The sequence below is a fragment of the Lactuca serriola genome, chromosome 3 (genome assembly GCF_051521515.1).
Source record: "Lactuca serriola cultivar US96UC23 chromosome 3, Lser_US96UC23_V15, whole genome shotgun sequence".
NCBI classification, from domain to species: Eukaryota; Viridiplantae; Streptophyta; class Magnoliopsida; order Asterales; family Asteraceae; genus Lactuca; species Lactuca serriola.
Genome location: NC_136410.1, coordinates 15,600,773 through 15,619,094, shown reverse-complemented (window position 1 = coordinate 15,619,094; position 18,322 = coordinate 15,600,773). Strand labels below are relative to the sequence as shown.

General features: G+C 35.0%; 1 protein-coding gene across 1 annotated transcript; it reads left to right on the top strand.

The window, feature by feature from the left end:
* Positions 1-5,589: 5,589 nt before the first annotated feature.
* Positions 5,590-6,432, top strand: LOC145094283 (uncharacterized). Its single transcript, XM_079032558.1, has 3 exons — positions 5,590-5,714; positions 5,819-5,966; positions 6,066-6,432. The coding sequence occupies exons 1-3, from the start codon at positions 5,596-5,598 to the stop codon at positions 6,126-6,128; spliced, it is 330 nt and encodes a 109-aa protein (XP_078888684.1). The 5' UTR covers positions 5,590-5,595; the 3' UTR covers positions 6,129-6,432.
* Positions 6,433-18,322: the final 11,890 nt, after the last annotated feature.

Genomic DNA, 18,322 nt, shown 5'->3' with positions numbered 1-18,322 from the left:
TGCATGCATGCCACGCATGCATGGGACCCTTTATCCACTTATACCACAAAGAGCTATAAACAATGATCAACTTCAAAACACCGCAACTCCTCTAATCTAAACCCGCTCCCAAATAACTTTACATTCATACGGGGGTGACGAGAGCCCAAATGCTTCTAACACATACACCAGCCCGAAACCATCTCGGATGAAACTTATTTCTTGCAAAAGGACCAGAATTACCCTTCCTCTTAAATCTCAGGGACTTATAATTAAACACTTAAAGAACGGGGTGTTACATTGGGTCTATTTTTCTTTGCTCTTGTGTTGCACCCTTTCTTGCATAATATTATAAACAATTGCAAGGTTGTTCTCCATGCATGGTACCTCGATGATGGAACACTTATTGAAGATTCGGAGAAGGTGGACAAAGTGTTGGACATCATTAAGGTGATTGGTCCAGAATTGGGCCTTCAGTTGAATATCAAGGAAATCAAGCTCTTTTAGCCCTCTTGTGATGGTAAGATGCTTCAAAAGGGGTTATTCACGCTTGACATCTATGACATCCCTAAATTTCACAACTAGAAAAGACCGATTTCGTTTATGCTTTTTAAAATAAAATCAGAGTAATCTTTTAAAAAAATGTTGCGGAATTTGTTCCCAGAAAACATGATAAATACTTTATCCAAGCATCTCCGAAGAGATGTGTTTTATTCGTTTTAAAACATTTGTGATGTCCTGGTCAATACATACACATAAGCATAAACCGAACTTACATTCATCTATACTAGTGATATACATCTCTTTAATCTCTCTGTGTAATGTGTCTTTGTATCGATACCTGTGATACAATAATATTGAGTGGGTCAGGTTTGGAAAACCTGGTGAGTACATAGGGATTTCAATCCCACAATGTTATAACATATATATAATTTAGAATTCACACAATATAAAATTTTCTCTGTATATATAACCAACTCTTACCCCACCCTGTCAATCTTCGCAACGATACTATCCATACCCTTGGACCTTAAATTTTAACTCTTACTCCTAGATCTAATCCATATTCTCGAGTCCATGATTGTGCCCATTCCATATTCCCGGATAAGGGACAATTGGTCTATGTGTAAATCCATACTCTCGGACTAATGACAAATTCTATGTCCTATCCATACTCCCGGACTAAGGACAACCGACTATGTCTTAATCCATACTCCCGGATTAATAACAACTCACTAAATCTTAATCCATACTCCCGGATTAATGACAATTAACTAAGTCTAATCCATACTCTCGGACTAGGGACGAATAACTATATCAAATCCATGCTTCCAGATCAATGACATATTTTAAAGTTCTATTCTCCGTATATATCTCGCTTGTACTCATAAAGAGATACTACCCCATAACCATTACAAAAAACCTTAGGTTTACTCTTTAACTTAAGTTATCATAAACAATTAGGTATGTTCTTTAACCCTTAATTCAGACATCATCAAATAACTCACACAAAACATATGTTTAATACATTCAAACAATACTTGTATTAAAATCATGTTCATGAAAGGGACTATGCACTCACCTAATAAGACGATGATCAAAAAACACTACGGATCTATAAAGTAATATTCTTCGATGAAACCGGGATATCTTCAAAAACCGGGCTTCTCGTGAGCAGAGTTTCAGCTCGAAAACTCTTTTTCTCGGGATCTTCGAGGCTTCGGGACTTGCTTCGGGTGTCGGGGATGATATCGGGACTTCGGGGGGCTAAAAGTAGGCTTAATGATGAGAAAAGTAGGAGAGAGGTTGAGAAATTAGCAACCAAAACCAGCTGCCTTCGATTTATATTTATAGGGCTAAATTTTGCTATTGACGTCATGAACCAAGCTTGTTCACGTTGTGAACTTGGTCGTCATCAGGTGCATAGTCGCGACATCAGTCTGTCAGGCTCTGAAGGTGTCAATCACTGAGTTCACGTCGTGAGTTCTGACACAGGTTGAAGTTCGTGTCCCGAACTTCAAAAATTCAAATCTTTCGAATACGAGCTCCGTTTTTGACGTTCTTTATATCCACGTGTAGGTGAGATTATACTCTACATCTTTCATTTAGACTCCGTCGGCTAATGTTGACTTCATTTTTAATATTATATTTTTAGTAGGTTGGTACAGAAAAAGTCTGTTATAAATTTATAACTTCTTCATCTGACGTCCGTTTTTGTCTGTCTTTTTACAGTTGCACTACTATCGACGAGATCTTCGATTCTCGTTTAGATTGTTTAGGCTAGAGATCACTCGATCTAAATATCGAGTTTTGGGCTACATACTGCTAAGCTAAAACTTAGAAAAATCATAACTTCCCCATATGAAATCAGATTTGGACGTTCCATTTATGCACGCTCTCGGTTTAACGTATTCTACAACTTTCATTTAAATCGCTAAGGCTAAAAATTGCTCTATCGTAAATTCACTATTTACGTCCTACAATATCGTGCCGAATCTGTCGCGAAACTTCGACATGTCATAACTTCTTCGTTATAACTCGGATTGCAGCGTTCTTTATATGTATGGAAACTTTGTGACATGTATTACAACTTGGTTAAGATTATTTATTCTAAACACTCTTCTATCAAAAAGTCATTTTTGACGCTTATCGTCTCTAAATTGACTAGCCCGGATCTACGGACGTTACAACATCGGGAGGCCAACATTGGGGGTGAAACTTTTTGGGGGAGCTATTAGTAGAGAACCTGGTTTCATTAGCATCTTAGCCATAAAGGGAGTCGTAAATGATGTGAATTTGATGCACCTTCTTCCACAACTGTGTGACCCCCAAAATGAGTTTCTTTTGCTTTGTTCTTGTATGGGTATTGCTAAAATTTTCTTTGGGATGATGATGTGTTAACCCATTCACATGGAGGCGGTGGTGTTATTCTTTGACAAAGGACTGCGGGGCGATGGAGGACATCCTGGTTTGTGGTGGCCCTTTCTTTAGCAACATACAGTGGCAACTTGCTTCCTTACCCATTAGGTTTAGTGGTTTGGGTTTGTACTCAGCAGTAAAGACTACCTCATATGCTTTTGTTGCGTCAAGGGCACAATCATGGGTATTACAAGACCACATCTTATGGGATAACGACATATGTGGTATGGATTTTGATTATGCTTATGCATTGACTTCTCTTTGTAACATGCTTCCGAGCATTGACTTTAGTAGTTTCAGTAATAAGGACACAACCCCTCCTAAATCCCAACATACACTGGTGAATGTCATTTTTAATAAACTTGTCCAAGACATGGAAGTGCATTTCAACATGACGGTTCGGTAGAAACCAGTTTTCGAGTGTTTACGAGCACCACATGCTCAAGATTTTGTTCTAGCTATCCCTATAGATGGGTTTGACCAACATATGTCTATTATGGAGTATCGTACTATCCTTAAATATCGGCTCACGATCCCAATAATCCCAGCTAACGAGATATGTTCAGTGTGTTGCAAGGCATGTTTGGACTATTTTTTAGAGAATGCAGTTCATTATAAAGAACTCACGGGGTTCAAGTACCGACACGATATGATGAAGGATGTTTTGTTTGACATATTTAAGTGGGTCGGGTTTCTGCTAAGAAGGAGGTACTTGTGAATTTTCTTAACTGACCCGACAGAAGGAAGCTCAACCCTTAGACCAGGTGATGTTTTGGTTTTTGGATGCATTGGAGGGAAACACGTATGTATAGACCTTACTGGGTTATCCCCTCTCATGGGTTTGAGGGTTGGGGTTTTCAAGGCGGGGCAAACTGCTTTAAAAGCCGCTACATGCGAAGTCACAAAACATGAGAAATCGTGTATAGAAAATCAACATGTGTTCATATCATTCGCTTTTGATACGTTTGGTTTCCTCGCGGCGAATGCGGTAGAGCTTCTTAATAGAGTAAAATGGTTCATGCATAACAGTTTTATGTCCCCTAGATATATGAATATAGTATTCAAAAGGATTGACTTTCTCATATAAAAAAGTTTAATGGCGCAACTTGTTGTCTGTTTGCCTTTTCACTCATTGTATTATGATCAGTAATCAAATCATGAAATTTTCAAATAAGATTACAAAGAAATATATTAGTATTGTCTTACATATATTTTGCTTTTGCAATGAGGGATCGTGATTGAGGTATGAATTTTGACATAGAATATGTGAAGTTCAAATTCTAGCATGCCTAAAATATTGTTAGGGTTCTGCGATTAACCTTATATGTGGGCCTTGAGATGGGTCAATATGAGATGATTATATGGTGCATTCAACACAAAAGATCCAAAACTCAAACCAAGTATGTCTAAAATACTGTTAGTCTTATGCAATTGACATTTCACATAGACCTTAAGGTGGATCAACTTAAACTGCTTATATGGTGCATTTGACAACAGATAAAATTATTGTTAGTCTTCTCACTTTCTTTGTGGGACTAGTGGTGTATCAGCTATATGGTGTAATTTATCAAATTTTTTAATGTATTAAAAATATATTTAACAATCACTTGTTTATATATCATAAAATACAAAATGGGCCATGGGCATTTGAATTTATCGCAAAACGACTATTCTAGTTTGGAAAAGTCTACAGCAGGATTTTTATGCTATCACTTTTAATAAAATACACTAAATATGACAATTTAAATCATATCATTGAATAAGGAAAGCCCAATAACACGGTTCTTTTTTGCAATAAATCTAAGTCTGATTACATCAACATAACCAACACAATTAAATAAGTAATCAAAAAGATAACACTATCCAACTAATACATGGTTTATAATATACAAATTCTAGCATGATTCTTGTGCTCTAATTTACATGATTTTTCCCATCCACTAATGACTTCGGAGTCCCTAGCTAGCTATGTGATCCACATGCACACCATAAATGTCTTTCATGCAATCAGCTTTCGAAACATATTTAGACTGTTACATCATATTAAACGATTTATTTTTGTTTTACCTTTTGGTTGAACATGATATTTAAATAAAGTTTTATTTTTTTTTATTTATCTTATTTTATTTTTTATTTCATTATATTATTATTATTATTATTATTATTATTATTATTATTATTATTATTATTATTATTATTATCATCATCATTATTACTATTAGTATTATTATTATTATTATTAAACTTAGATATTACAATAATATTAATGCTTTATGGTGTTTTGATAAAAATATGAACATTTGCAAGGACTGCATCTGATATAAATTACTTTAAACCACCACTACATTTTTTGAAATTATAGCAAGCAACATTAAAATTATATAAAAGTTACATATGATTGAATGCTTTATATTTATCAATTAAATAAATTTTCAATGTCGATCGGCGAAAAACTAGATATGCATTTTCTTTCTGGCCAATGCCAAAAAACTATATGGTACTTATGTTATGTGCTTTCCTTTTCAAAAAGTAATGGTCCATTTTTACTTTCTCAACTTTAACCCTACAAACGATATAGTATTACTTAATTATATTTAATAGAAAACTATATTTTCTTTTAAAAAAATTAAAATTTAGATCCATATATCACCATTTGACAGAGTCAAAGTAAAGTTGTTGGTTTGCTATAAAAGGGCAATGACCAATGGATCTTATCACTCAAAGCTGCCCAACTCAACAATGGGCGACAGACAAAGACATCTCCATTTTGTCTTCATGAACTATGATCCAGAATACGAACGCCTGCAATCTGACAGGTCAGTTTTGTAATTTCACTTACTTCCTCCCTCCGGACTCCGGCCTCCACCACCATTAATTATCCCATGGTGATGCTGATGTATCATGTATGTAATATGTGCAGAACAAAGAGAGGGGCAAGGGAGGTGGAAATGTACTTGAGCACCAAGCATAACGATCTATTGGCAAAGAAACTTGCGCCTGGAACTTACCACAAGACCTTATCTTTGTTCATCGTTGATGCTTTTGCTGTTCAAATCACTGATACTCAGGTCAACTTTACATATACTTTCTCTTTCTCTGTACATCTTTCTACCTCTCGCTCTTTTGACTGTTAAAGAACATGATAGTTTGACTTTATTCTGTCACAGGCCGATGTGCTTAGATCTGCAAAAGAAGTAAGGGTGGTGGAGAAGAACCAAGAGCTTCCTTGAAATAATATTATTGTTTCTGAGGTGGGTTGGATTTGATGAGGAAGCATTTTGCTTAAAGATCTAGTTTTACCTTGAGACATGTGGTCTTTAGTCTTTATATATTAACCTAAGCTACCTACATTTGTATAGCATAAGATACTATTGTATTGCTTATTGGCTTTCTTTCAGATGGTTAAAAATTAAACCAGTGTTTAAAAAAGATGTATAATGTATTCCTATCTCTAATTTTACATACATCATGTAAGATTCGCTTACGTCAATATTATGATCCTTAGGCAATATTATTGCCAAAGATATATCAAAATATGGCTCGCTTTTATTTTCTGATGTGTTACAAATGTTAGTCTTCATTTTTTTAGAAAAATCCAAGAAATCATATATAAAGAAATAAAACTTCATTAAAACATAGATTATATACACAATTTTCTCAACACGAAAAAAGGTTAGCCATTCTCTGGTTGGCCCACATGTGGGGAAAGTATGGAACACTTGATATTTTAGTCATGTAAAGTTTGAACTCCTTTATGAATTTTGCATGTCAAAACAAAGTTCTCAACATGAATATAACGGGTATTATCCCTTGAGGCTCTAGTGATGTCAATAACTTATAGGGTATAAAATGGGCAAATAAATGACACTTTTTGGCGTGAAGTTCTCTATTACCCCTTGTTTTATAGAATAAGATAACAAATATAGCTTTCATGTAATACTTTTCAACAAAATAATGTATCGCCAAAGACCATGTAATACTTTTCAAAAAGATGATGTATCACCAAAGACCCGTGTAAAGGATTGGTGCATAGGAAAACATCAAAACATATTTTTATTTTGCAATTAAAAGTTGGTAATAATTTTAGTGTCAATCTAACAATTTACTGGAACTAAAATTTTGAAGAAGTGTCAAAGGGGAGTCGGACAAGGATCTAATGCAAACACACTTGTATAAGAGTTTGTATAAGGGCGTGTTCGGCACAGAGCGTTTGAGAGCTTCTAGTTTCTAGCGTTTGACAAAATGCTCCGTTTAAAACAAAAAGTCTCGTTTGGCACTACAAGCTTCTAGCGTTTAGTTTAATCAAAACGTTCCAAATCCAAATGCTACTTCATGTAGCGTTTAACAAAACGCTACAAGCTACCCGCTACCAGCTAGTTTTGCCGAATACGTCCTAAGAGTGTTGGGTATAAGTCCAAAATTCCCTTTATGGCTAATGTGGAAGGCGTGATAACATTATGAACAACGCCCCACCTTCGGTGTTATTATAAGAAATGTTGTCGTTATGACTTGGTGAAACAGGGAAGTTTCTCTCTCTCTCTCTCTCGCTCTCTCTCTCTCTCTGGCTTGGTGAAACAGCGAGCCATGACGTTTTTCAAAGCGTGATGTAAGGCGGCGATTTTGTATTAATTTATAATTATATTACCGCATAAATATAAATTTATATCAAATATACATAGTTTTTAGAAGTGTTATATTAATAACTAATAACATAAAGTTAATAAAAAACACAATACTTTTATGTCCGACTAGAAAAGGTATAAAAAAGAGCAAAAAAACGTGTCTCAAACGAAAAAACACGCGCCATAACACGTCATAACGCGCCATGGCACGCCGTATCACGCCTTGCCACGCGCCACACCTAACAGCAACGTTATGAAACTTTTCGTAACGGCGACGCCGTGCCTCACGCCATGGCGCCCACCATGGCGCGCCTTTTAGAATACTATATATATATATATATATATATATATATATATATATATATATATATATATATATATAACATGTTATAACATTTGAACGTCATTTCCTACATAAATGATATGATGTTAACGGTGATGTGGCATGTGAGATGATAGATTTTTGGTGTTATAACACCGGCTCATACCTACCAGTCTAAGGCAAATATGATCCTGACCACGACGAATCACAAGCATCAACGTGTTTGCGGAAAAATACCCTTAAAAACCTAAACCTAAAAAGGTTTTCAAACCTGAAATATGGTGGAAAACGCCCATCTAAGTACCTGATCACCTTAGAAGGTATGGATTTGGCCTAGGTTGACGTAAATAATGTGGGTCCGCTTTAGCTAACTTTGGTCGGTTTGGACAATACTGAAATGTTGTTGGTAATCTCAAGCTAACTTTCAGCTTTGGGTTAGTTTTAGGGGTGTTATTTGGTCAGTTTAACGGTGTTTTTGGTTAGGGATGAGCATACGGAACTGAATCCGGCCGAGATTCTTGAATACTAAATTGGATGGAAGTAGATATTGAGCACCGAACCGAACTAACATTATCAATACCAGTACCAGGAATGATATCGATTTTCGGTATTAGCATTGGTACCAATGACACCGAATCTCGAATTTCATGATTTTAGAGTATTGGGTATCATCCCATACTAACATAAACACTGTTGATTTGGGTCGGAAACTTCGGTACTCTTGCTCACATATTTTCAATTTATTCGGGTCAGTTAAATCGTTTTTTAACATTTCTAACCTAATTGTAACCAAACTGTATAAGGTTCAATTTAATTAGTTATTCAGTTATTCAATTTGGCTTACGGAGTAACTAATTAAAATTTTGATTCTATTTTTTTTAAGAAGCCAACCATATATTAATAAGCCAAAGAAAACGCACTAGCAAGAAGCTAAGAGCAAAACAATTACACATGGTTTAGAGGGTTTTGTAACCTATTGACCCAAAAAATAGAACATCTCATATTTCAATAGCAAACCAATGAAAAGAAAATTCACTAATAGAGTCTATAATATCACATTATCTCATTTTTCCCGAAGCAACAACCTTTTCGTTTCTAAGCCTCTAAAGATATTAGAAAGCAATACAAACGAGCATATCAAGCACCTTCTTTTTTTCGAAGTAAGAGACAATTGGTAAATATTTTGGAACAATTCACGAACCGTATGAAACTTCAATATTGTTCTACCTCCACCCCTTCATATTGCATCACAGGTTCTAGCCGCCACTTCACATTTAATGAACAAATGATCAAGTTGTTCCACCTCCAGATTACAAATAAGACAAGTGATAGATAGGATATCCAACCCTCGGTCTAACAGATTAGGTCTAGTAGGAATTCAATTGAAGATAAATTTCCATATCAAAATATTAACTTTACTAGGAAAAGGAGAGTTCCATCTAGTTTACTGATTAGAATAAGGAAGAAAAGTGCCATTGATCCATCTTCTAGTATCATTCATAGTAAAAGATCCTTCATTTCCAGTATCCAACACCAACTATCTTTTTTGTTATATAAAATTACATCCTCCGAGATAGAAACCAAATTTGAAATTTTTTCTAAGCTCTTCTCCACCTGTAATCAAATGCTTCTAGCTACAAAACCATCCCCCCCCCCCTCTTTAAACAATATGCAACAAAACAATCTTTGTTCGTTTCTAATGTAAAAAGTCAAGGAAAATATCACATCCCCGACCGGTGGCGGAAACGTTGGGTTGTGCGACGTCATCATGGATCACAAATATTGATTACATTGAACAATGCACAAAATATAACATAAATATTACTTCTATTATAAAATAAAATATTACATATCGTACTAAGTTCGGGATGGTAAAATTAAGGTATAAGCAGTGCCTTAACAATTAGTCAGTTTAAATAAACAAAAATGATAAAACACTATGCATGCGATTCCATGATTTTCCAAAAGATGATACGTGTCTGACTTTGGTTCCCTGTGAATACATGTGATCTTAAAAATGTCAACATAAAGTTGATGATTTCACATGTTTATAAAGTTTGGATTGTAAGTACTTCTTTAAAAAAATATATATGTTTTTATTGCATAAAAGTATTTCCAAACCTGTATGTACTTTTATATCAAAAAGTATGCTTTCTAGAAATGTACTTTCTCGACTGAAAGTATGTTCATTAAAAATGTACTTTCTCAATCTAAAGTGTGTTCGTTAAAAGTTGTAATGCCCGTTTTCCAGATTGGATCAGAGTAGGGCATAAATGAGTCAATGGCATGATTTTTAGGAAAAATCATGTGTCACGACGTGACCATGGGGAGGTAATGATGTGATCATCCAAATGAAGAACGTGCATCTGGAGGTTAGTCATGACGTGACATGTATGGGGTCACGACGTGATAAGGGTTGCAACCCAATCCCATGATCGTTTAGGTTTTCCTTCATATTTAAACATCATAAACTCGGATTTAGAGTTCATTTCTTAGCCTCGATCTCTCTCCAACCTCAGAAACCCTAACCCTAGTCCATCTTGGCGGTTTTGGCTCATTTTGGTGGTTTTGGTGCTCTTTGAAGGAAGGAGAAGGAGAATTGGAGTAGGGATCAAGCAAGCAACACTTTCTTATCTTTTATATCACCTTCTGGATCTTTTGTAAGGATTCAAGCTTCTACCTTTATGGTTTATTCTCTTATATCTAAGTTGCTTTAGTCCCTTTTGGTTCATGGTTTTGATTTGATAAGATGTATGGAATAAAGCTGGCAACTTTATGGTCCTCCAGAATCCCTAGAGCTTCACATCTTATGGATCTAAGGATTAGTTGTGGATTCAGAATATTACATGAGTTTTAGGTCATTTTTCTTGCCTTGTGGCCTAGGTTGAGTAGATGACATGTATGGGGCATTCATGTCCATAAAGTTGTCACTTTTATGAACCTTTAGAGTCCCTTAAAGTTTTTTTGGAAAGTTGGCTTTAAAGACTTAATGGATTAAGGACTCAAACCATTTATATTTTGCCTCAGACTGTCGTCATGTCGTGGCATGGGGAGTGTCACGGCATGACGGTGGTGATGGGTTTTGGTCATAAGACATCCTATGTGCTCATACAAACCCTAAAGCTCGGATCTAGGTTTCTCTATTGTACATACTTTGAATCCAAGACTTTGAAACCTAATTCTAGCATATGGAAATCAGAATTCACATGTAAATAGGTTTAAGAACATACCTTGATTGTTATATAGCAATAACAATCCAATTCCTCCTTGAATTGACCTTGGAAAGCTGAGAGTCACAAGTGTCACTCCTCTAATGGCTTACAAACACCATAAGCAAGTGGAGAAGGTATAAAGAGAGAGGAGGGAGGTTAGAATTCGTATTTGGGACCTCTTGGGAAGGGATACACGAATTCATGACCTTGGGGTTGTTTATATAGGTGTAGAGATAGGGTTTCAGTCATTATCCTTATCTAGTTGATTATCCATTAAGCAACCAATAAGATAATCCTTGAATCCTTATCATACTCGAATTCTAAGGCTTTCCAACCTTAAATTCGTCCACCATATATAAAAGATAATCCTTACCTTATTTTTGTAACTATCACATAATTACAAATCAGCCCCTCTAGTTTAATTAATTACATTTGATCACAAAACTAATTCTTAATTAATTATCGACCAATATTAATTAAACAAATATGATTTCTCCTTTAATATATTATTCTTATAACATATTAATAAATCATATTGTCCTCTCTCTCTATATATTTCTCCAATCAAGTTGCTTTGGTGAAGGCAACCCAAAAGGACCATGCACCATCGGGTCAAGTACATACCAAAATAGTTATGGACTTAGACACTAATCCAACAGTCTCCCACTTGGATAAGTCTAATAACTATTCTGCGTATGACTTCGGATCCCGATCTGCAATCGTAGCTTTCCAAAGCCGCTGTCAACTCTGATCATATCAAATACGCGTGTCCTTAGATAAGGGATCATATATTCCTCCATTCTAGATATCATATGAGATATGATTTCAAATCATTCTCTTTGTACTATATCTCGATTCCGATTTATGACGACAGACTAATTGAACAAATCAAATTAGCCCTAGCCCGGCCGAGTATTTACGTTTGTCATCATTAAACCATCGAGGGGCCCAAAGATATCGCTTTTATCCTACTTTGGATAAAAGGAACCGATAAACTTTGATACAATGCTTGCTTGCACTCACCCACCGAATTGCACACAACAATATGTTTTATAACACCAAGTTACTGGTGCGTTTACATATTATCAATGTGCAACCGATTTGCAAGATACAACTCACACATCTCGGTTTCAAGAATATAAGATGTTATCGACTCACCAATCACTCATGATACAATCCATGGAGTGATCCAAGTGAGCGTGGGTCTAATCCAATGCTCAAATCATATTCATAAGCACTCATGAACGTTGCAGCAAACATTTGCTTATGTCTAATACTTTTCTAGACATTCCACACACCAATTCACGACAGTCTTCATTCATACCTACTTCCAACATATGAACGACTGTGGCCCGTTTGAATAATTCGATTATTCTTAATAAACTCAATTATTCTGGAAGTCAAAACATGCAAATGTGAAACACAAGAATAATACTAATCCCATATGGCCTCAAACCTTTGAGTATAAATAAAACTCCTTTTATTTATCACCATATCGATTACTCATTATTTGTCGTTTCGGGTAATCAACTTCTTACTTGAATTCCAACACTTGTCCCATGCTCCTAGCATGCACACAATGTTTACCTATGGTTCTTACTTTGTGAAATAGATCAATTGAACACATTTCCAATCTTTCTCATTTTACAACTCCAAATCCTTTTTCCATAAGTGTAAGAATATCAATTCTTGCTACTTATAGAATATGCTAGATTCTAACACTTTATGCAATGATCCTTACGTAATTTCACTGCACCAAAGTCACAAAGACTATAGCCAATGATATTACAAAGTCCTCTATCGGAGATTGTTACAAGACAATTCCATAGACGTGATGTCTCTCACTCAAAGTACATTCTTTGAACATCCTTTTGCATAGAAGTTTCTAATCTAATCATAGATTTCTCAATATTCAATTCCCAATATGGACACACTTCCATATGTTCCATATGACAACTCATTCTTAATAGAATCTTATCTATTCGTAATGATGTCGATATGGTCCATCCAATATGGAAACATTTCCATATTTTCCAATACTATACTTCCAACTACTCACAAGCGACCAATCCTCGTCGAACTTGGATTGTCCTTTGATAGTTGTTTAATTATTTTAGTCAAAACCAATTCTAGTCCCTTTTCCCTCTAAATGCGCTCGACATTTGGAAAATTTTAGAATGGTCAAACATTAAAGCATTTGCAATCGATCCTATACCCGAAGCGTATGGGACACGACGCATAATGTTTTATTTGCTATGTTCTCAAAATTCGAATTGTGAAGAGGGATGCCGTAATCATAATCGAAATTTTAAGAACACACTTTGTACCTTTGACTAAATTTTATTAACATTTCTCAACCTAAACCTTTAGATTTGAAATGAAGCATAATATTATCTCCCTTAATTATAGCAAAACAACTCTTCAACTATTGCGACTTCGTAAAGTATGACTCTTGTTTTCTATAATTAATATTGCTAACCTTGCAATACTTTCCTTAATAATCATACAATCATAACTTTTATGCTCCCACTATCTTGATGATTATTATAAAACATAACACTTATGCTTCCCACTAGCTTCGACATGTATTCATAAACATCTTAACTTTCAGAAAACAATGCTTATTGAATTTCTTAAGTTCATGTTTCTAATACTTAGTGCTTTGATAATCTTTTATCAAGGATTCTTTATACACCTTTGCCTTCGATAGTTCATATGTGTGTCTAAACAATTAAGACTAATTGCCAAACCTCACAATTCAAATTATGGAAAGGGATGCCGTAACCATAATTGAATTCGAGAATGCAATTTTACAATCACTATCTTCTTAAAATCTTTCTTAGTGAAAGAATTTCCTCACAATCATTTTCATGAAGGAGGAAATCTTATGACACTTAGATTTTAAACGGTGTAAATGTTCCTATCCATGTGAATTTGTCAAAACCAATGTTTACGACAAATTCAAACTCATATGGATCGAACTTTCTTAATCTTGATTTCTTGCCTCATGGTAGCACAGCTGCCCACCACGTCTTCCAAGTAGTTAAGCATCTCACCCTTTCAAATCAATGTACCTTTCATTGATTAAGGTGCCTTGCCTTTTATGCATTCAAGATGAGAACTCATAGAACTCATATGCATAATTAACTCAATTGGAACAGCACATAATCAAAATAATGTCAATACGATAGGTTGTCAACCTCAACTAGTGTGCTAGTGATGATTGGTAAGGTTTATTTGATTTGTTCTTGAAACTATTCAAGACCATTAAGACTCCCACTAACTCCTTGACATATACGATTCTTTTGTCAATAACCATTTCTTGACAAACAAAGATTCAAGAGTTAGTGTAGCTTTTATCAAAACACTTCATAAATTGGTACAAGTTGGCCTTTGTCTTATTCAAGACATCACAACTTCCTACATTTGATGAATGTTACAAACCTTTAATACTTTTCACTCATTGTCACAATCTTAACTTTAAGACCTGTTATTGGAACGAAGTATGATTGACTTATTGATTTAACCATTTCTTCAATTCTTGATTCCTCTTCTTAGACATACAATTGTACTAAGACTCACTTAGAGGATCAATTGAGATATGGTTCTTTAATCATTAAGACCTATCATAAATCATAAAAGGTACTCTCCCTTCTTTTTAGAATGGAGAAACTTTTATCTCTCTGCCTACTTGATTCTTGTTATTCGTTCTTGCTATTGATCTAAACCCTTTAATCAATTCAAAATTACACTTAATCTTGTAAGTATAATCATATTTACTAAACCTTTAGTAAGTCATGACGAATATCTTTGTTATTCTTATGGTGAACTTGATCAACACACTACTTTGTGTACTTGATCTCCTAGTCCTTCACTTGACACTTTGTCAACGAATTGGTCTATTTTCCAAATATGAATTTCTCATTCATCATGCAACCAAGTTGCATGATTCCAAATTTCTGTCCGATTGAAACTTTGGGCGATGAGAAACTCTCCCTATTTGGCAAATTCTTGACATTTCCATAAATAACATAACTAAGAATCATATCCATTCGTTGTAGAAATATTCGAACATCAATTTTTCATAACGATTTCATTGTAAGGAAATAAACAAATAAGTCAAACAAAATTTATTTTATTTATAAAAGCAGCGGAAAAAATTTGTCCTTACAATGCAAAATCCATTGAAAACTATGTACAAAAGAAAATTTCTAACAGCTCTATCATAACTTTCTAAGCTCAAAATCTAATCTTCAAGTCCTTGCGATCGAGATCCATCTCTTGTGATTAGATTCATCTTGCTTTCTCTTATCAAGCTTCCTTTCTTTTTACCGACCCTACAAAACATTCAAATGCAATCTTATTACATCATGTATTAAGAATCAATGAATAGGAACTTAATTGAGTTAGATAGTGGATATTTACCTAAAGCGCAGTCATACTTTTGACTCTCCCATCTCTTAGATCTCTTAGGTAATTAGGGCAACTTTGTCTCCAATGCCCCTTCTCTTGGCAATAAAGGCAAATTGACTCTTTTGGAATAACACATGGAACTACTTCAGACATCGCCTTTCTCTTATGGTCAAACTTTTCGATCATTGGATGTCTTTTATTTCCATTGTCTATATCCATAGAGGTCTTGAAGGTAGATTCACCAATCAACTTTGCTTTTCTATTGCGCCAAACCATTGCTGATTCGGCAGCAATAAGCATATAGGTGAGATCTATAAGGGTCACGTTGTGGTTCGTCATATAGTACTCTCTTACGAACTCACTATATGAGTTGGGAAGTGACTGAAGAACCCAATCAACAGCCATCTTTTCAATAACAACGGATCCCATCATTCTTAGTCTATCAATGCGCGACTTCATCCCTAGGACGTGTGCACACACCGACTTTCCTTCTTTATGTTTACTTGCCAAAAGGGCTTGAGTGATATTGAACCTTTCAATTTTACAATCTTGTGGGTTAGGGAGAATTATTGGAGGAGGAGGAGGAAGTGAAGCATGATTTCTTGTTCCTCGATCAAATCGTGGAATATCATCTTCATGTGGAATGCTTGTTCCACGGGATTTGGGAAGACCATAGTTGTCGAACTTTGACATCTATAATACGGGAGAAAACGAATTCAAGTTAGTTGATTGAATGAGTCCTTAGTAAATCACCCAAATGAGATACTAAGGCTAGGACCCAACACAATATTCTACAACTCGGGAGAGGGATGCCGTAACCCTAATTGCAGAATATTTGAAGGTAAGTGAATGACGATTCACTAATTTCCACCATGAAAAACGAAAAAGAATTTTAAGTTTTAAATCTATGAAAACTCCTAGATCCTTTGAGATACATTGAACTTTCAATGGCATGTTTATATCTCGATATGCCCCTCTTGTTTGTGACTGGGATGCCGAGGATCACAAAGCGGGTGTGAATAACCATGCAAACTACATGGTGCACTCACATGTTACAGTCACCTATTCGATGTGCCGGTAAACCACACACGCTCCATCGAACTATGACAAACATTGAGTCACCCTTTGCTACCTTTGCTTAGACCCATTTAGTGTGCCGGTTAACCACACACGCTCCACTAACGTCTTCGCAAGGGCACAAAGTGTAATTTCATGGAATTGCATCAATTCACTTTTGCCTAAGTAACTAAGATTGGGAATTATATGAAAACATTTAGTTACTTTTATACTTCATTATACTTATAAAGGAAGGTTTCGTCCTATCCTACCCGTTCGGCTAACGACCCTTCACTAGTCAAGAGTGCGGTGGGTAAGAGTGGATACCCATTCAATCGCCATTTTATAGGCAATTTCCTTAAACACCCCTTATAGACTAGCTTCGTGAATGAGGCCTACTAACGGTAAGACTGACTTTTAGTTATACATATATATAATGTTAGACTTTTAATGTTATATATATAATATAGGGTGTATTTTAACACTTTTAAAATACTATGTGGTCTAATTTAACAATTATACTTTTAATTCAATTAAATTGTAAACCTAAACTTTTATGGATTTATTAAATCTCTTTTAATTATACACCTTAATTAATTAATAAAACCATAAGGGTGTCATTTGAACTTTTTCAAAACTATACTAGGGTTTTAGAATTTAACATTCCTAATTAAACTTTTAATTAATCAACTTTTAAATTCCAAAACTTGAAGGCAAGTTTTGAAACATTTCAAACTATTAGGGTTTAGAATTTAAATATGCATCAAAATTAAACTATTTAATCAAAATTTAAATTCCAAAACTTGAGGGCAAATTTTGAAACATTTCAACCATTGGGGTTTTAACTATTTAAATTTCAAAACAACAAAACCTTTGGGTTCAAATTTAAACTATAAAACTTAAAGGGATAAATTGAAACTATTTCACAAGATAATTCAAATCTAAATTACAAATAATCAAACTTTATCTAAAACAAGTGATTATCTAAATTTTGACAATTATCTTCTATTTAGGTAAGGATAATCACATAATTATGAAAAAATTCGGATTTTATCACAAAAACGAGTTTATGGTAATTATCCAAAACCAAAACAGGAAGAAAATCGCGAAAACGAGCTGTCAGACACTTTGACTCGTCGAGTCTGGGCTTGGACTCGTCGAGTCCAGCTGACTCGGCGAGTTCACCAATTGACTCGGCGAGTCATACCTTCAAAACTCAAAAAAATCGATTTTCAGTTACATCAAGCATCAATACAATAGAAACCAATCAAGGCTCTGATACCACTGATGGGTTTTGGTCATAAGACATCCTATGTGCTCATACAAACCCTAAAGCTCGGATCTAGGTTTCTCTATTGTACATACTTTGAATCCAAGACTTTGAAACCTAATTCTAGCATATGGAAATCAGAATTCACATGTAAATAGGTTTAAGAACATACCTTGATTGTTATATAGCAATAACAATCCAATTCCTCCTTGAATTGACCTTGGAAAGCTGAGAGTCACAAGTGTCACTCCTCTAATGGCTTACAAACACCATAAGCAAGTGGAGAAGGTATAAAGAGAGGAGAGGGAGGTTAGAATTCGTATTTGGGACCTCTTGGGAAGGGATACACGAATTCATGACCTTGGGGTTGTTTATATAGGTGTAGAGATAGGGTTTCAGTCATTATCCTTATCTAGTTGATTATCCATTAAGCAACCAATAAGATAATCCTTGAATCCTTATCATACTCGAATTCTAAGGCTTTCCAACCTTAAATTCGTCCACCATATATAAAAGATAATCCTTACCT

Excerpts from the sequence above, each read along its gene's own strand:
- LOC145094283 (XM_079032558.1), top strand. The coding sequence starts at position 5,596 with ATGACCAATGGATCTTATCACTCAAAGCTGCCCAACTCAACAATGGGC. Across the intron at positions 5,715-5,818 it reads GAACGCCTGCAATCTGACAG|AACAAAGAGAGGGGCAAGGG; the intron begins GTCAGTTTTGTA and ends TAATATGTGCAG. Across the intron at positions 5,967-6,065 it reads TTCAAATCACTGATACTCAG|GCCGATGTGCTTAGATCTGC; the intron begins GTCAACTTTACA and ends ATTCTGTCACAG.